The 14,224-nt window shown below is 55.7% G+C and overlaps 5 protein-coding genes across 5 annotated transcripts; 3 read left to right on the forward strand and 2 right to left on the reverse strand.

Annotated features, from left to right (window-relative positions):
• Window positions 1-438: 438 nt before the first annotated feature.
• Window positions 439-3,246, reverse strand: SETTUDRAFT_20779 (uncharacterized protein; the record flags this gene model as incomplete). The annotated part of the gene is made up of 5 exons (XM_008028739.1): window positions 439-1,980; window positions 2,087-2,187; window positions 2,243-2,437; window positions 2,488-2,547; window positions 2,604-3,246. 5 exons carry the CDS (start codon window positions 3,244-3,246, stop codon window positions 439-441), a joined length of 2,541 nt encoding a protein of 846 aa, XP_008026930.1.
• Window positions 3,247-4,319: 1,073 nt separating this feature from the next.
• Window positions 4,320-7,103, reverse strand: SETTUDRAFT_20780 (uncharacterized protein; the record flags this gene model as incomplete). Its single annotated transcript, XM_008028740.1, has 6 exons — window positions 4,320-5,848; window positions 5,893-6,495; window positions 6,544-6,712; window positions 6,764-6,890; window positions 6,938-7,021; window positions 7,075-7,103. The coding sequence occupies 6 exons, from the start codon at window positions 7,101-7,103 to the stop codon at window positions 4,320-4,322; spliced, it is 2,541 nt and encodes an 846-aa protein (XP_008026931.1).
• A 535-nt stretch (window positions 7,104-7,638) lies between these two features.
• Window positions 7,639-8,955, forward strand: SETTUDRAFT_137791 (uncharacterized protein; the record flags this gene model as incomplete). Its single annotated transcript, XM_008029509.1, has 2 exons — window positions 7,639-7,971; window positions 8,144-8,955. The coding sequence occupies 2 exons, from the start codon at window positions 7,639-7,641 to the stop codon at window positions 8,684-8,686; spliced, it is 876 nt and encodes a 291-aa protein (XP_008027700.1). The 3' UTR covers window positions 8,687-8,955.
• Window positions 8,956-9,271: 316 nt separating this feature from the next.
• SETTUDRAFT_179765 (uncharacterized protein) lies at window positions 9,272-10,895 on the forward strand (the record flags this gene model as incomplete). Its single annotated transcript, XM_008029510.1, has 2 exons — window positions 9,272-9,554; window positions 9,577-10,895. The coding sequence occupies 2 exons, from the start codon at window positions 9,272-9,274 to the stop codon at window positions 10,893-10,895; spliced, it is 1,602 nt and encodes a 533-aa protein (XP_008027701.1).
• A 1,272-nt stretch (window positions 10,896-12,167) lies between these two features.
• On the forward strand, window positions 12,168-13,753 carry SETTUDRAFT_179766 (glycoside hydrolase family 76 protein). The gene is made up of 3 exons (XM_008029511.1): window positions 12,168-12,303; window positions 12,352-13,073; window positions 13,184-13,753. The coding sequence occupies exons 1-3, from the start codon at window positions 12,216-12,218 to the stop codon at window positions 13,745-13,747; spliced, it is 1,374 nt and encodes a 457-aa protein (XP_008027702.1). The 5' UTR covers window positions 12,168-12,215; the 3' UTR covers window positions 13,748-13,753.
• Window positions 13,754-14,224: the final 471 nt, after the last annotated feature.

Here is a 14,224-nt window from a genome sequence, read left to right on the forward strand (position 1 = left end):
AGAGCACAAGTGAACGATATATGTCGGCGGGGTCATGCTTTCCTACCGTCACGTAACTATCATACCACCATTCCAGGAGCATTGGTCATCGCCTTTCGTCTCCATTAGTGGCCCCGTAAACCAATGAAGTTAAAACGTCTCGTTGTGTTATGAATAATCTGTATCTAGCCTGCTTCCTGTTATTTCATTCCCCAATACAATAATACGTAGTGCGAGCAACATGTCCCCATACCCCCACCGTTGATTACAAGCCCCTAACTTGCGACGCCATCCACGCCCATTTTCTTCATAGTAGCTCTTCGAACATCATTCCTTCATCATCATTGTCACAACCTCGCCTCGTGCTGGTGCTCGCCCTATAGGATTCGTCTCAGAGCAATTTCCACGTCAGTTCCGTCCATGGTGAGGCTACCCGAGTGAACTGGAGCTAGTGCATTGCTACTTCCGTCCCGCCCGTACCAAATCCTGGAATGACGACTCCAGTGCTCGCTTTACTTCTCGGTAGCTGACAATGAGCACATTCTGCTCGTCTCTGCTCACCAGCCCTATCTTCTCATCTGTACCAGCGTCTAGTTTGTTTAGGCAGTCTAGAATGTGGGCCAGGTCCGTGACCGGGTGTCCATTTGCGTCTACTTGATGGAAAACGTAATCGCGGAAGAGCTTGAGGTAGTAGCGTTCTCCGGTTTCCGCCCATACTGACGATGGGTTTGTGCCACTGTTCCCTGCCATACTTTGGGATGCATCCAACTCTGGACGCTCGTTGATCATGTTGAGCTTGATAAGCAGGCGAACCAATCTGGACGATTCCAGCTCTTTTCCAAGAGTGACTGTCAGCGTGTCTTGAGCATGTAGCTCACTGTCAAAGACTGATGCAAACTGATCAGCGATACCACCCAAGAAAGTGTCGATATCCTTTTGCAAAGGCGCCGGCGAAGTGGGAGATGACGGCACCCCGGGTGGTGGCTGGGGGTTGAGCAGCCACTGGACACATTCTTTGAGGCGGGCTGTATAACTGCGTGTGATATAGTCCATGGATTTTTGCATCTGCAAATGAGCTGTGGGGTTGTTGTTGGCAATGCAAAGTATCAACCGTCCAAGTTGAACAAAGTCGTCTGCCTGAAGATCCTGCACAGAGCGAGCATTGTCATACTGGACAATATCCATGATGCCGCATGCGTTCAGTCGTATCCGGTTCTTCGAAGTGAGCAGTATCTTCGATGGCGTTATCAATCTTGCAGCCAGTCCCGATCCATGTATGGCTTTCAATGCAGACGCAATTTGGACAGTATAGCCCCACAAGACCTGCTCCGGTACATGCGATGATGTTGGTTGCCTACCATGGAATCGTTGAACTGGTTTGAAGTGTTCATCGGCAAGTGACTTGGAGTTTGGATGGTAGTCTGTGACGAGGATTAAAGAGCTGTCACCAAAAGCGCGAGTGGTAAACGCCTCATGGATAGTGACGACATTGCCGTTTAGTACACGTTTCCACGGCTGAGCGGAGCGAATGGCCGTCTCGCTTGTCAGGCGAAAGTTTTCTAGGCGGCGCAGCGCGTATGTCTTGCCATCTTTGCTGGAGACGGCTCTGTATATCCAGCTAGCATAGCCAAAGGGTTGCGTGTTTTTCTGTGGTGACATGTCTAAGCAAAACAATGAGTGAAACTGCTCAATGACAGGCAGAGTGCTGTTTGGCGCAATTTGGCGCGCGACCTCTGCCTTCTTTTGCAACTCTTCCCGCAGCGCATCGGGTATAAAAAAGTCATGAGCAGTACGCTGGTAAGCGAGCAGGCCAGTAGGCTGCGGCCCCACCGGCCAGTACAAGTGATAAGCTGGGTTCTGGAAAGCATTGGCGTTCTGAAAGTACGTCGCCGAAGCGTCTTGCGCATAAGGGTTCATGGCAGCAGCTTGGTGGCTAGGACCAGCCAATGTTGGCATGTTGGTAGGCGTACTAAACGGGTCGTAGCCAAGATTAGGATCGACCTGGATAGAGTGTAAGTCGGGATCTTCGTATAATCCAAACCAGCGCCAGGTAAGTCATGCCATATCATGACGACGAGGAACCAAGTGTAACGAAAGCCCCACGCACCATCTGCTGACCCTCAAAGGACTGCGGAACGAATTCTTGAAAGTCCTGCGAATGCCAATCAATTGCAGGCTCTTTTGCATGCACACGCGGAGTGGTGACGGCTGACATAATCAGCATGGGAACGACAGTACAGCTGGCGATGGTTTCAAGACTCACTAGAGCGTTGCGATTTGGGTGTGAAGACGGCAGCATTGGCTGCTTTTGGGGAGATGGCAGCACCGCGAGAAGAGGGGGTCACGGATCCATTAGTGTTTGCCTGCAAGGGAGTGAAAGACGGCGAGTCAACATTGAACCTCTTCTTGGTGTTCTCATTCTGGTTCAATTTGAGGTTGTCGTGGATATAGGGACATGCTGAACCGGGTCACTACAAGCATTCGACAGATGCGGTCACGGGCACTTACTGTTCTCGTACCGGCAGTGCCCATAAATGGTGACATTGCGGCAGAGAGTGTTCTTCGCTTCTGCGTAGACCAGTCAGATTCAGTGCGAGAGTAAGCATGTGTGGGCTGGGTCCTACCGCGACCCTTGGGGCGAGGAGAGACTACTCCCCTTCGCGAATCTCCCGAGGGACCTCCAAAGGCTGTTGCCATGAATCGCGTCTGGTTTGTCGATGGGCTGTGTGTAGCAATATGAGAATGTTGGCGTGTCTTAGACGCACTCTGGGGAGACGGAGCGGCGCTCTGCGCGGACTCTGCTGCTGGCTGAGACGTGGGGGGTTTGCGGTCGGACCCGGTGTCATCTGAAGAGCCTCCTCCCCTACTCCATCTGCCGCTCGACTTGTTCGACTGCTTCCGCCGGTTGTTGCGCGCCTGTTTCTGGGGCGTGGTCGGGCCGTTGCGCCCTTGGGGAGTGGGTAGCGAGTCCCGCGACGACGATGACGACGTCACTTCGGAAAATGATTCGGTGGTAGAGGAGCCGGAGCTTGCAGTGAATGTCGCATGTGGATTGCCCCTCGGCACGGGGAAGAATGCAGGCCGATTGGGAGGCGTGGAAGCGTGCGGCGCGCCTTTGGTCGGCGGCGACGCAGGCTGAATGGTGGGCAACCTGCTACCCTTCTGGTGGATGTTTCCTGCAAGGCCATTAGAGAGCGAGTCCATCAACGGCGAGAAGCTGTAGAAGGCGGACGGCGCCTGGAGATTTCCAGGGCCGCCGGGAGACATGGCGGGCGGGATGTTCGCGATAGTGGAGTGGCATGGAGCGGGACAGGGACAATTGGGTGAGTACCTTTCGGAATTGCGGCCTATGAGCCACCCCCAACGAGTGCAGCGTCGTCGTGTAGGAGCAGCAGCCGCCTCTCCATCAGCAGGCACAGTCCAAGAAACAAGGCAAACAAGGCAAGCACGCGCGCCGGGAGTGTGAGGGTGAGATAGCTGAGGCCTCGCCGCGCTTCGCCGGCTTCCTTGCATAACCATGTTTGACGTGTTTGCAGCCGGGCCTGCTTAGTCACTCACGCTTCACGCCTCGGCACACTTCACGCCCTCTGATCGCCAGCATCGCCCGCAAATGAGCGAGCGTGGCTCCGAGTCGCGCTTCGGCCGCTTGCCGGCATACCAGCACGAGTCTGACGCTTGCTGACAGCAGGCCATGCGGGCGCGCGCCTAGACATGCACCACCACCACTACTACTCTACCACGCACCGGCACGCCTCTGCGCCTCCAACATCACGTCACCACTGCCCTCCTCCCACAAGACTGCTGGCACGCGCATAACTCCATGTTAACATTCTAAAGCACACAATGTCGTCCCCCTCAGTCACAGCCAGTACGGGCTGAGCACAAGGCGCGCGCCCAGAGGACTGCGCTGCCCTGTACGACTGCACTAAGAGAAAGACCCATCTCTCCAACTCTCAATCTTCCAAACGCAAAAGAAAGCTAAGACAATCCCCAAAAAATACCACGGTAATTTCCAATTATGAACCATATCATGACCGCCGGCTTCTCTTCCTTGGCTATTCCCGTCGCTACACACAGCCGTCGGGACATGGACAAAAAGCGTGCATAACTTCTATAGGGCGTGGCCGAATCCCCAGGGCCCTATTCCGAGAGACATTCGATAGGCATTCTGGCTGCCGCACAGGCGTTAGGTGGAAACACATCAGTTTGTTTGCGCTTCGAGCGAGCGAGCTCTTTGTGGGTGCACTGCGACAGGCAAGAGTGGCGGAAGCATCTTGGCCTTCAAGATGACTGATGAGAAGACAGCAATGAACAGCCTACTACAGCTGCCCTGCCGCTGATCAGCCGCCCTGGCCGTTGGGTGGAGTCCGTCCCCAAGGACTATTGGCGCCCTCGCGATAAGAGGAACTGAATATCATGGGACTTGCCATGTTGGCATTGCTGGCGTATCCATACTGATGGTGGTTGTTGAAACTGTTGCCGTAGGTAGCAGATCCCCAGTTGGAAAGGCTTCCGCTATGGTTTCCCCAAGCGGCACCACTGCCAAGACCACCGCTGAAACTACTACTGATGGGCCGCAGAGCCCGGGCACTCGTGGGAGTAGTGACATCGGCACTCAGAAGAGAGTTTGCCGAGTCTCCTCGTACGTGACCTGACATGCCAGCTTTGGCACCATTCATCGGAGACCTACGGACATCATTTCCGAATCCATTCGTGGTCATCATGGGTGGCGACGCCGGTCCGGGCGTACGGTTCCAGATAGAGTTTGAATTCGACTGGCCGTCAGGCACAGAGGGCAGGTTTGGCGGCTGACGTATGGAGGAAGTGGATCCAGTTCTACCCATTGGCGCAGAGTGCAATGCAGACGCAGGACCGGGGGACAAGGGTTTGTAAGTCCTAAAAGAATTGACCAGGTCATTGATTGTATATGTTGCCGGGGCAAAGGTGTGATCATCAACAACAGTCGTGTCGTCGAATGTCTGTTCCGGTGGAGTGGGCGGGATGTTTTCGTCCTCTTCAACCAACGGGTCCAGCCCAGCCTCATCTCCTACCAAGTCGTCTACCATGTTTCGCATCGCATTGTCTTTGGCAATCGTGGTGGATGCCGATTCCGAGGCGGCAGCAACACTGTATGACTTTTGATCATCTGGAATCGGTGCCTCTACATGTTGAAATAGAGGCATGTCGGCTGCTTGAACCGACAAAACGGGCGAACCGTCGGGCTGGTTGGTGGGACTCGCTAATAGCTCAGATGGCACGCCCTCTTCCCGATAGATGAAGCGCGGGCCTGCCAAATCCAATGGAGCATCTGGGTTCTGCACAAAGAGTAGGCCGTCGATAAGTAGGTCTTTGACGCGCATGAGCATCTCGACGTTTGGATGATTGCGCTCCAGATCGGTCCACTTTGGCTTTAACTTGTCGCCATTATACCATACCTTCATAGTGTCAGGGTGGATGAGCGGCTCGAATCCAATTGTGTCGGTGTCCTCCTCGAGCATGTAGTCTTCCGGGGGCAGCTGGTCAACAGGGAAACTGGAAGCCAGAAGGGAGAGTGTTGCAGCATATGCCTTCCACAACTCCTGGACATCAACGGTATTGAGAGTATCAGCAATGTTTGCGTTGAGTACCTTCCAATAGCGCGTAAACCACGTGCTGTACAGACGAAGCCCTGGGAGGATACGGCGAGCTACGGCAGTAATTTTGTCGGAGAGTTGCACAGCGCGGTCGCCGTTCTGATGCTTCACGTCGTTGCCTTCAGAGAGACGATCCAGTTCGGGTTGCAAGACCTGCAAGAGGATAAAAAAGGTCTTGACGTTGAGACGGAGGTAGTAGAAATATGTGCGCATGATGTTGGGAGGAGGGTTATCACCTAGAATAGTCAGCATAGCCAATCATCAAGAGCTTTCGACATACTTTGCAGCTGGACAGTCGCGAAGTACTCTGCTGACATGTTGATGAGTATAATCTTGGTCAAGACGGAATCCAGCGGGCGTTCCTTGAGCTCAATGGCTAGATGGCTGAGCACTTCGCCCTCCAACTCGTCGTGTGCGGCAAACTCCTCGCCCTTGTACAGCTTGCTGTGCAGCCGGACAAACCACGCGATCAGAGCACGACTCGTATTTCCCTCGGCGTTTTTGTGGTTGTTGATAAGTTGGCCATTATCCCATGCAGCAATGACGCGCTTAAATTCGGTGGCCAGGTTGGCTTTGGCTTGAGGGTACGGCTCTTTGCTTGCAAGTGAGCGGTAGAGATGGTATACGCAGCGGAAATGGTCGCCGTCTTCGCGTGCTATTACGGCGAGTTGGTTCGGGGCATGCCCAGAGTCTGGGTAGATCTCGGCGGCCAAATCATAATATCCCTTGGCGGGGCCCCAATTGCGTTCCTTGTTCTTCTCAACGAGCTCGGTTTCGCGGTAACGGGAGAGGTCGCCAAGTTGGATAAGCGTCTGGTGGCACGAGAGGAGGACCTGCGTCTTCAAGGTTGCGGGAATGCGTTGGCGCAGGGACGACTTGGAGGCTGCTTCATGGTTAGGCTTGGCGTGGCTGGCGGAGCGAGGGAGCCTACTGTCATCCTTCCATTTCCGTGCAATCTTGCGCAGCTCGGGAATACCGTCGAACTGGGCATCCAGGTTCAATATGTACTGGCGGTAGAAGCGCTGGCTGGCCTTGATGAACTGGAGATAGGTCTTTTGGAACTTTCTAATCTCCACGACGCGGTCCTTGGAGCGCTTGAGCTGTCCCTGTGTCAGCGGCGTGCCCCGGCTGTGGTGCTTGGGGGTGCATACAAGCTTGTGCTCCTGTCTGAATGTGGCGTTGACCCTCAGGTGCGCGTTCCAGAGCGCCGCCTGGAATCCGTGGGTCGAGGCGTATGCGAAGTGGGAGAAGAGGAGGGTTTCGCAGGCGGCACGGTACCTGTGGGGGATTAGCAGTCGCCGGCATGTAGTCGTCTCGTTGCCTACTCCTGCAGCACGGCAGCCAGCTCGGCGCATCCGGAGCCGCCATCGACGCGTTTGTAGAGGTGCGTCTCAATCGCCCTCGCCCGCCTGTCGTTAGTCAGCATCGTGGTGCCACCATTGGGGGCCGGGGCGAGGCGCACCTGTCGAGTAGTTCGGTGTTCGCGGCCATGCCTTCTGTAGGGAGGAGGCGGCGACGTTCATATGTGACCCCACGGTCGGCGGGCAGGTCAGACCAAGGCACGGAGCAGGCGGCGGACGTTGTGGCTGGCGTGCTCCATTTATGGTGAAGTTGCGTGCCCTGCGTAAAGGACAATCAGCGCTCGGGAGGGGCTCGGAAGCAAGCAGCGCCCAAGACGCAGAGATGTATGGCGTCAACGTGGGGAGGCGATGGCCGTTGGTCGTGGGTGAGGTGTGGGTGTGAGAAAGTCGGCTTGGGGCGACGATGAGTCGCGAACTAGTGGCCGTCAGTCGGAGCTAAGGGACCAACCACCGCCCGCCCGGACTTGGATTTCGCCCAGCAGCCGCCCGCCCGCCCGCACGCACGCCCGCCCACCCACCCACCAACCCTCCGCCTTTGCCTTTGCCTTTGCCTCACCACAAGTGCGGCAACAGGGAGGCGCCGCCGCCGCAGCCCACAGAAGCCCCACGGATCAGCCAAAGGTACTGCCCATTTTCATACTACGCCTCCTCAGCACACACAAACCATGGGAGTCAAGCGCTCACACCGCGACTCGTCGTCGTCAGACCAAGGCAGCACACCGTATTTGCGTGAGACGTCGGCCGACGTCAAGATAGTCCAGCTCGACACCGATTGCGCCGTGTCGGACGAGGACGCCGTTATGAAGTGCTCGCTGCCCCCGCACGACCCGCTGACGTTTGCGTCGATTGAGGAGCACGACGTGCACTATCGCCAGGTGCACATGAACCGCTGCAGCGAGTGCCAGAAGAACTTCCCAGACCAGCATTACCTGCACCTGCACATTGCAGAGTACCATGACCCCATCAATGCAGCCAAGCGGGACCAGGGCGAGAAGACGGTAGGTGATGCTTCTTTGCTTAGTTTGTTGCGTCTTCGCTGCTCGTTCCGGATGCTCTCTGTTGCCCAACGGCACGAGTCCCATTGTCTGCATACAGCTGGAAGCCCCGAGTGTCGTGGATGATGAGTACGTCCTACGCCGTGTCATGGACCCTGAAACTGATGTGCTGCAGTATGCCTGTCTCCTGCCAGACTGCGATCGCCTGTGCAGCACGCCCCAGAAGCGCCGCTTGCACTGTATAGATAAGCATCAGTTTCCCCGCGAGTACGATTTCATCGTTGTCAAGGATGGCATAGACAGGCGAAGCAGCATGCTGATACCTGCTCACCGACGGCGAAGCTCGACTCTGAGCTCCGCCGGTGGAGGCAACGGAGCGGCTGGAAGGCGGAGAGGTGAGTCGACTTCAAGCACAGCAGGTGACAGTATGGACGTGGTCCGCGACGGAGACGAGGATAATGCACAGCACGTACAGGACGACGGAGAGACGCGACGCTATCCCACCAGGCTCCGTGGGCGTGGAGGGTTTGGCCGTGGTCAGGGCACTGGGCGTGCGATTGGGCGCGGAGACCCGCAAGCGTCGCCGCCTCGCAAGACGATGCCAGCCACACGAACCGCAGATCCCATGGACAGTCTGGCGTCGAGCATGTCGGCCCTCAAGTTCGTCCCACACAGTGTGCGCGTGGCACGCCACAGGGGAAGAGGGACGGTGGTCTAAGGGTTGCTGGGCATATGGCAACGCGATAAATCAAGGGTCCCTGCATTCTCCTCATCTCCAGTGTAAGCGATGCATGTGACGGGCGTATGTCTTGCAGGTTTCTTTTTGGGTCAACATATTTCCTGTGTCCTTGTTGCATGATTGTGGGCCATGTGGCTTTGACAGGATAACAATGCAGCGTTGCCACTTACACGCTCTAGCCAGACGAGCACAGATGCAATGTAGCCATGTGGTAGGATTCGCGCGCCGTGGTGGCAATTAGAGTAACGAAGCTACTGTTTACACTAAGTTCGGACCGACCAGGCAACTACCCACGGTCTCCTTTACCTCCTTTCTCGATGCTTTTGTCGCTTGGGCGATTGGGCACGTCGCCCGGATGCAATACGCGATAGTTTTCTGTCCTCCTCCTCTCCATTGTCGTGTGTAACCAGGCAAGCTAGCAAAAGTGGAGCTCGCAGTTGTTTGCTGCCATGTGGTCCTGTTACACGTGATCCTCAGCTCACCACAACAACGGCACTACCGCACTACCGCTGCATACTGGCAATGGTCACATGTGCCCGGACGCATCCGGCATTTATATCCGCCATGAAGCCGTCGGCTGCGGCTCGACTTGCGACAGCGAACGAAATACTCCGCCATAGAAACCAAACAGTCTGGAACAACGTCCTACGCCCGCATCGGGAACGCCGCATCGGCTTGTTTGATATTGCCCTAGAGCAGGCAGTGTCTATTGAGCCGTACCTGGAGCAAAAACAACAGCAGTCAGCAAGACGCCTAACACTACCCTGCATGCCAGCCGAAAAAGACTGCGATGCAGATATGGGCACTGCTCAGATGGCCGCAATGGAAAAAACCGACCCAGTCAATGGTAAGTTGGGGCATCTGCACAGCATTGACCTGGCAAGTGGAAAGCCCGGCTGACATGTCCAACATGGCAGTGCGCTGCCGACGGTCCAGTACATGGACAAGAATGCTACAGTGCGACTGCACAAACAGTGCGATACTAGCAGCTCTACACCTGAATGCAGAGCGGAATGGTCTGCAGGCTGAAACGAGTGCGCAGCCAGCGAGATGCGATGTGAATCCGCGGCTAGATGCCTGGGAACAGCGATTTGAGGTCATTGGACCTTGCCACGAAGCGCGGGGCCCGCGCGAACAGGATATCTTTGCATTCCACGTCTCGCCACTGGAAGACCGACATGCTGTCCGCGCCTTTACACAACAAGCCAGTCCAAATGGTTCAAGCGAATGTGATTCGCCCGCTTCTGACACGACCCTGTTCGACGAGATGGATGTACGGCCTACCAGCCAATCAAAGGATGCAGAATTCACGCAGCACTGCATGACTAAGAATGGTACATTACGAAACTATTCTCCATGTACAAGCCTCCATCGAGTCCAGGAGCAAGCGACGCCGCCGCCTGCTGAGAGACTAGGTGCGCGGCACCGGCGTCACGTATCCCTGGGTTCGGCCTTTGACACGGTCCGCACACCATCAACCCCACTCCAAGCAGCTAGAGGAAGGGAGAAGAACAACCTGCTCTTCCGCACAGCAAGCCTTTCCCGATCCCCACCGAGGAGCAATCATGGCCGTAAATTATCGTTGAACGTGCCTGTAAACGCGCAGACATTCTTGCCTAAAGGGCTTTGCCGACCCAACCCAATCGATATCAAAGACCGGACAGAGCCATCGTGTCAGCGGGATACTACTCGGCACAATTTCACGCTGGATGCTTTGACACCCGAGGAACGGGATCTGGAGTACAAACATCGCCATACTTTTATTGGAACCGGCTCACTGGATGAGTTTCTTGAGCTTCTGGACATCTCTCCGACATATTGCGTGACGCGGAATGCGGTTGTAGGGGCCTTTTTGCGGTTATCGTCGACAGAACAGCTGCGTGCTCGACAATGCTCGACCAGGTCAGAGGGGTGGAATCTCGTATCACGGACCACGCTAGATTGTACGGATGCCGCTAGCGTCGATTACATGTTACAGTCGCGGGTTAAGCTAGGCTCGATCACGCTACGGCAGTTCCTAGACATGATCCCCTTTGATCACCACAACGAAGTGGCGGCAATGAGGGTGGTCGAGGCGTTTTCCGCTGCAAGTCATATAGACGCCAAGGCGGAGCAGGGCGTGGAAAACAAGGCCAGGGTGTTTAGAAGCTGGATTGTGTCGCGTAAGGTGGAGGCGGGCTGCTGCTGAAGGAGTCTAGGTGTAAGCTGCCGCAAGCGCCTTAAGTAATACGAGCGGGACGCGTGTGTGCGGCTTTACGTAGAACACAGGCCGACGATTCAACGTCTTACATGGAGGCCTGTGCGCTGTTTCTGGGATACCCAATCATTGTTTGAATAGCAATGCATACGACTATTACCACTACTACATGCTTCCATGTGTCGCATCCGGCTGTGCTACGCTGGGCTTTCTCATGTGCACACAGCCACATGTTCCTGTGGCCTCCAAACAGGCCGTGCTACACCACGCGTGGTGACGTCGCCATGGCCTGTCAGTGCCCAGCAGGTCAGGGCATGACATGGTCCAAAGCAGCTAGTTCTTGCTAAGCTTATTGTCAAACTTGCTAGGGAGACGTGGTTGTTCTTATATGACGGCGATACGGTGCATGCCGTGTGTTCCGCCGCGTCGCATTCCCAGGGCTAGCATGTCCAAGCAGGCATCCGAAAGAGCACCCGGACAGCCGGCTGCGCGGTTGCAGAGATCAAGTCGTGTGCACGGCGGGTGGGCGGGCTGTGGTTTGTGGCCTGGATGGATGGTGGCCGCCAGCACAGGGAACGGCGTGCTGCGGCCGATAGAGTGCGTATATGTGTATCCTTGCTGGAATTTCCCCAGATCGCCCGTACGCCGCCGGTACAGGCACGGGGACAGGCACGGGGACAGGCACGGGCACGGCACAGGGGACAGCAGCTGGGCGTGGGAGGGCGGAGAGCGAGTGGCTGTTATGCACGCGTCGAGGCCCGGACGTGGCGGATGTCCTGGGGCTCGGCGCCAAAGCGCGTCCAAGCGGCGCCAAGCCTGTCTATGGGCTTGGCGATTCGCATTACGCATGCCACTTTGGGCCGGTGGGTATTCGAATGCAGGCACGTTCCGTCATCCTCCTGAGATGAGACTCTTGCTAAGCGTCGCAGAGGCGGCCGCCAAGCCTGCTGCCAACGCCCGCCTTTCCCCAGTGGCCCAACCCTGGCCTTGAACCACGCGGAGCACTGAGTTCCAAGCGTCGCACAGTCGCCCAGCTGCTGCTGCGGCACCGCGCCAGGACTTGGCTCGCTGGCAAGGGGTTTCATAACCTCATCGTGCCTCGCCAGCCCACGAGGCTCAACTGGAGGCTTCTCATTTCCCCGCCACATACACCCACCCGCCTGCCTCTGCTTCCACCGCGCTCGCTTTCTCTCGCTCTCACCCGCCCACCACCACCACCACCACCACGGCTTGATGCACACTCGTTTACCCCCCACATATGAGCCGCTTTGCTTTACCTAATTTCTATTCGTGATACCCCGGAGACCCGCAATGAGGCCTTCCACTCTCTTCATAGGCGCACTGGGCCTCCTGTCGCCCATCACAACCTCCGCTCTCGAGTTGAATGTCGACGATCCAGGTGCGTCCCCTGCACCCGTTGCTGCCTGCACTTGGTTAACATGACTAGCCTCGATCAAGCAGGCCACCAAAGTCGTCGCTGCCGGTCTGCGAGAATGGTACACCGGTGACCGACCCGGAGACGTCCCGGGAAACTTGCCAGACCCCTACTACTGGTGGCTCTGCGGAGCCATGTTCGGTTCCTTTGTCGATTATTGGTACTACACAGGCGACGATACATACAACAAAATCACAACACAAGCACTCGTGCACCAGATAGGCCAGCCCAAGGCATTCATGCCGCCCAACCAAACAAGTACTCTGGGAAACGACGACCAAGCCTTCTGGGGAATGACGGCCCTGTCAGCGGCCGAGAACAAATTTCCAGATGCCGAGGGAGAGATGTCGTGGTTGTCGCTCGCCATTGCAGTCTTCAACACGCAGGTGCCGCGTTGGAACAACAAGACGTGTGGCGGCGGGCTCAACTGGCAGATTTTCCCATTCAACAAAGGCTTCGACTACAAGAACACAATCTCCAACGGTGCTTTTTTCAACATTGCGGCGAGACTTGCAAAATACACCAAAAACGACACGTACACCGAGTGGGCAAAAACGGCATGGGAGTGGGAACAGTCTATTGGCTTGGTTGACAAGGACTACCACTTCTACGATGGAAGCAGTGAGAAACAAAATTGCACCGAGAAAAACCATATTCAGTGGACCTACAACGCAGGCATCCACATGTCGGGTGCTGCGGCATTATGGAACATGTCCGAAGCGCAGGGTAATACCGTAAGCATTCCCCCGGTCCCCCCTAAAAGACGACATCAACAATCACCCCCACGGAAAATAAGAAAAAACTACCACCCCCTTTCTCCCGGTTTCTTGCTAACAAAAAGAAGGCGCAAGCAGCCTATTGGCGCAAACATTTGGACGGAATCATTGACAATATCGGCATCTTCTTTAGCCCGGATGGTGCACCAAACGTCATGACCGAAGCAGCCTGCGAGCGCAACGGACTATGCGATCATGACCAACGGTCATTCAAGGCCTATCTCGCCCGCTGGATGGGCTACACCATGTTGAACGCCCCCTACACCCGGGAAAAGTTGATGCCGAAACTGAAAACTTCGGCCGCGGCAGCAGCGGCACAGTGTAGTCCAGGAAAAGGCGGATGTGGTCTTCGGTGGTGGCAAGGCAAAAACGATGGACAAGTCGGTGTCGGAGAGCAAATGTCCGCAATGGAAGTAATGCAAAACCTGCTCATCGACCAAGTCGCCGGACCGGTTGGTTTGGACACAGGCGGCGTTAGTAAGAACGATCCCACCGCTGGAACTGATCCGGGTCCTCTCAAGATCCAGCACGGTGCCATCAAGACAGGGGACAAAGTCGGTGCAGCATTTCTCACCGTTCTGGTCGCTGTCATATTTTTTGGCGGCGGTTGGTGGATGACGACAGTTGAATAGTTTTGCTGCAATTATTTTCATTTATTTTGTTCAATTCTTCACTCCACACGTGTGCATTTTCCGCTGATAGTACAGCACCGGCTCCCCGCATACCACGCACCCTAGTGCTTTTTCCCCTACGCCTGGGTGCAACCATGGATTTAGTTGTCTTATCTATTCGAGCTTTCTATGGATTTAACCTGCTTGCGTAACTTTACTACAAACTCCATCGTTGAACACGCAGTCAACCAAATGTACTCACGGGGTACCTTCTCTCAAGCTAGAGCGTTACCTAAAAACGTCGGTACAACAACCACAGGGAAGATGGAGAAGAAGCCTACTGAGCATGCTATGAAGGTGCCAGGCACGCCTTGAAATACTATGGGGCATATCCTTGCTCCAAAAACCGGGACACCCGCACCTGGCTCTAACACTACTACGAGAAGACTAAGCCCGCAAAGATACGCACTAGCTCCGCTTTAAGCCCAGGGTGAAGCT

Source organism: Exserohilum turcica (assembly GCF_000359705.1).
Source record: "Exserohilum turcica Et28A unplaced genomic scaffold SETTUscaffold_3, whole genome shotgun sequence".
NCBI lineage: Eukaryota > Fungi > Ascomycota > Dothideomycetes > Pleosporales > Pleosporaceae > Exserohilum > Exserohilum turcicum.

Coding starts and splice junctions, on each gene's coding strand:
- SETTUDRAFT_179766 (XM_008029511.1), top strand. CDS start 12,216: ATGAGGCCTTCCACTCTCTTCATAGGCGCACTGGGCCTCCTGTCGCCC. Junction 12,304..12,351: donor GTTGAATGTCGACGATCCAG/GTGCGTCCCCTG, acceptor TAACATGACTAG/CCTCGATCAAGCAGGCCACC. Junction 13,074..13,183: donor CCGAAGCGCAGGGTAATACC/GTAAGCATTCCC, acceptor AACAAAAAGAAG/GCGCAAGCAGCCTATTGGCG.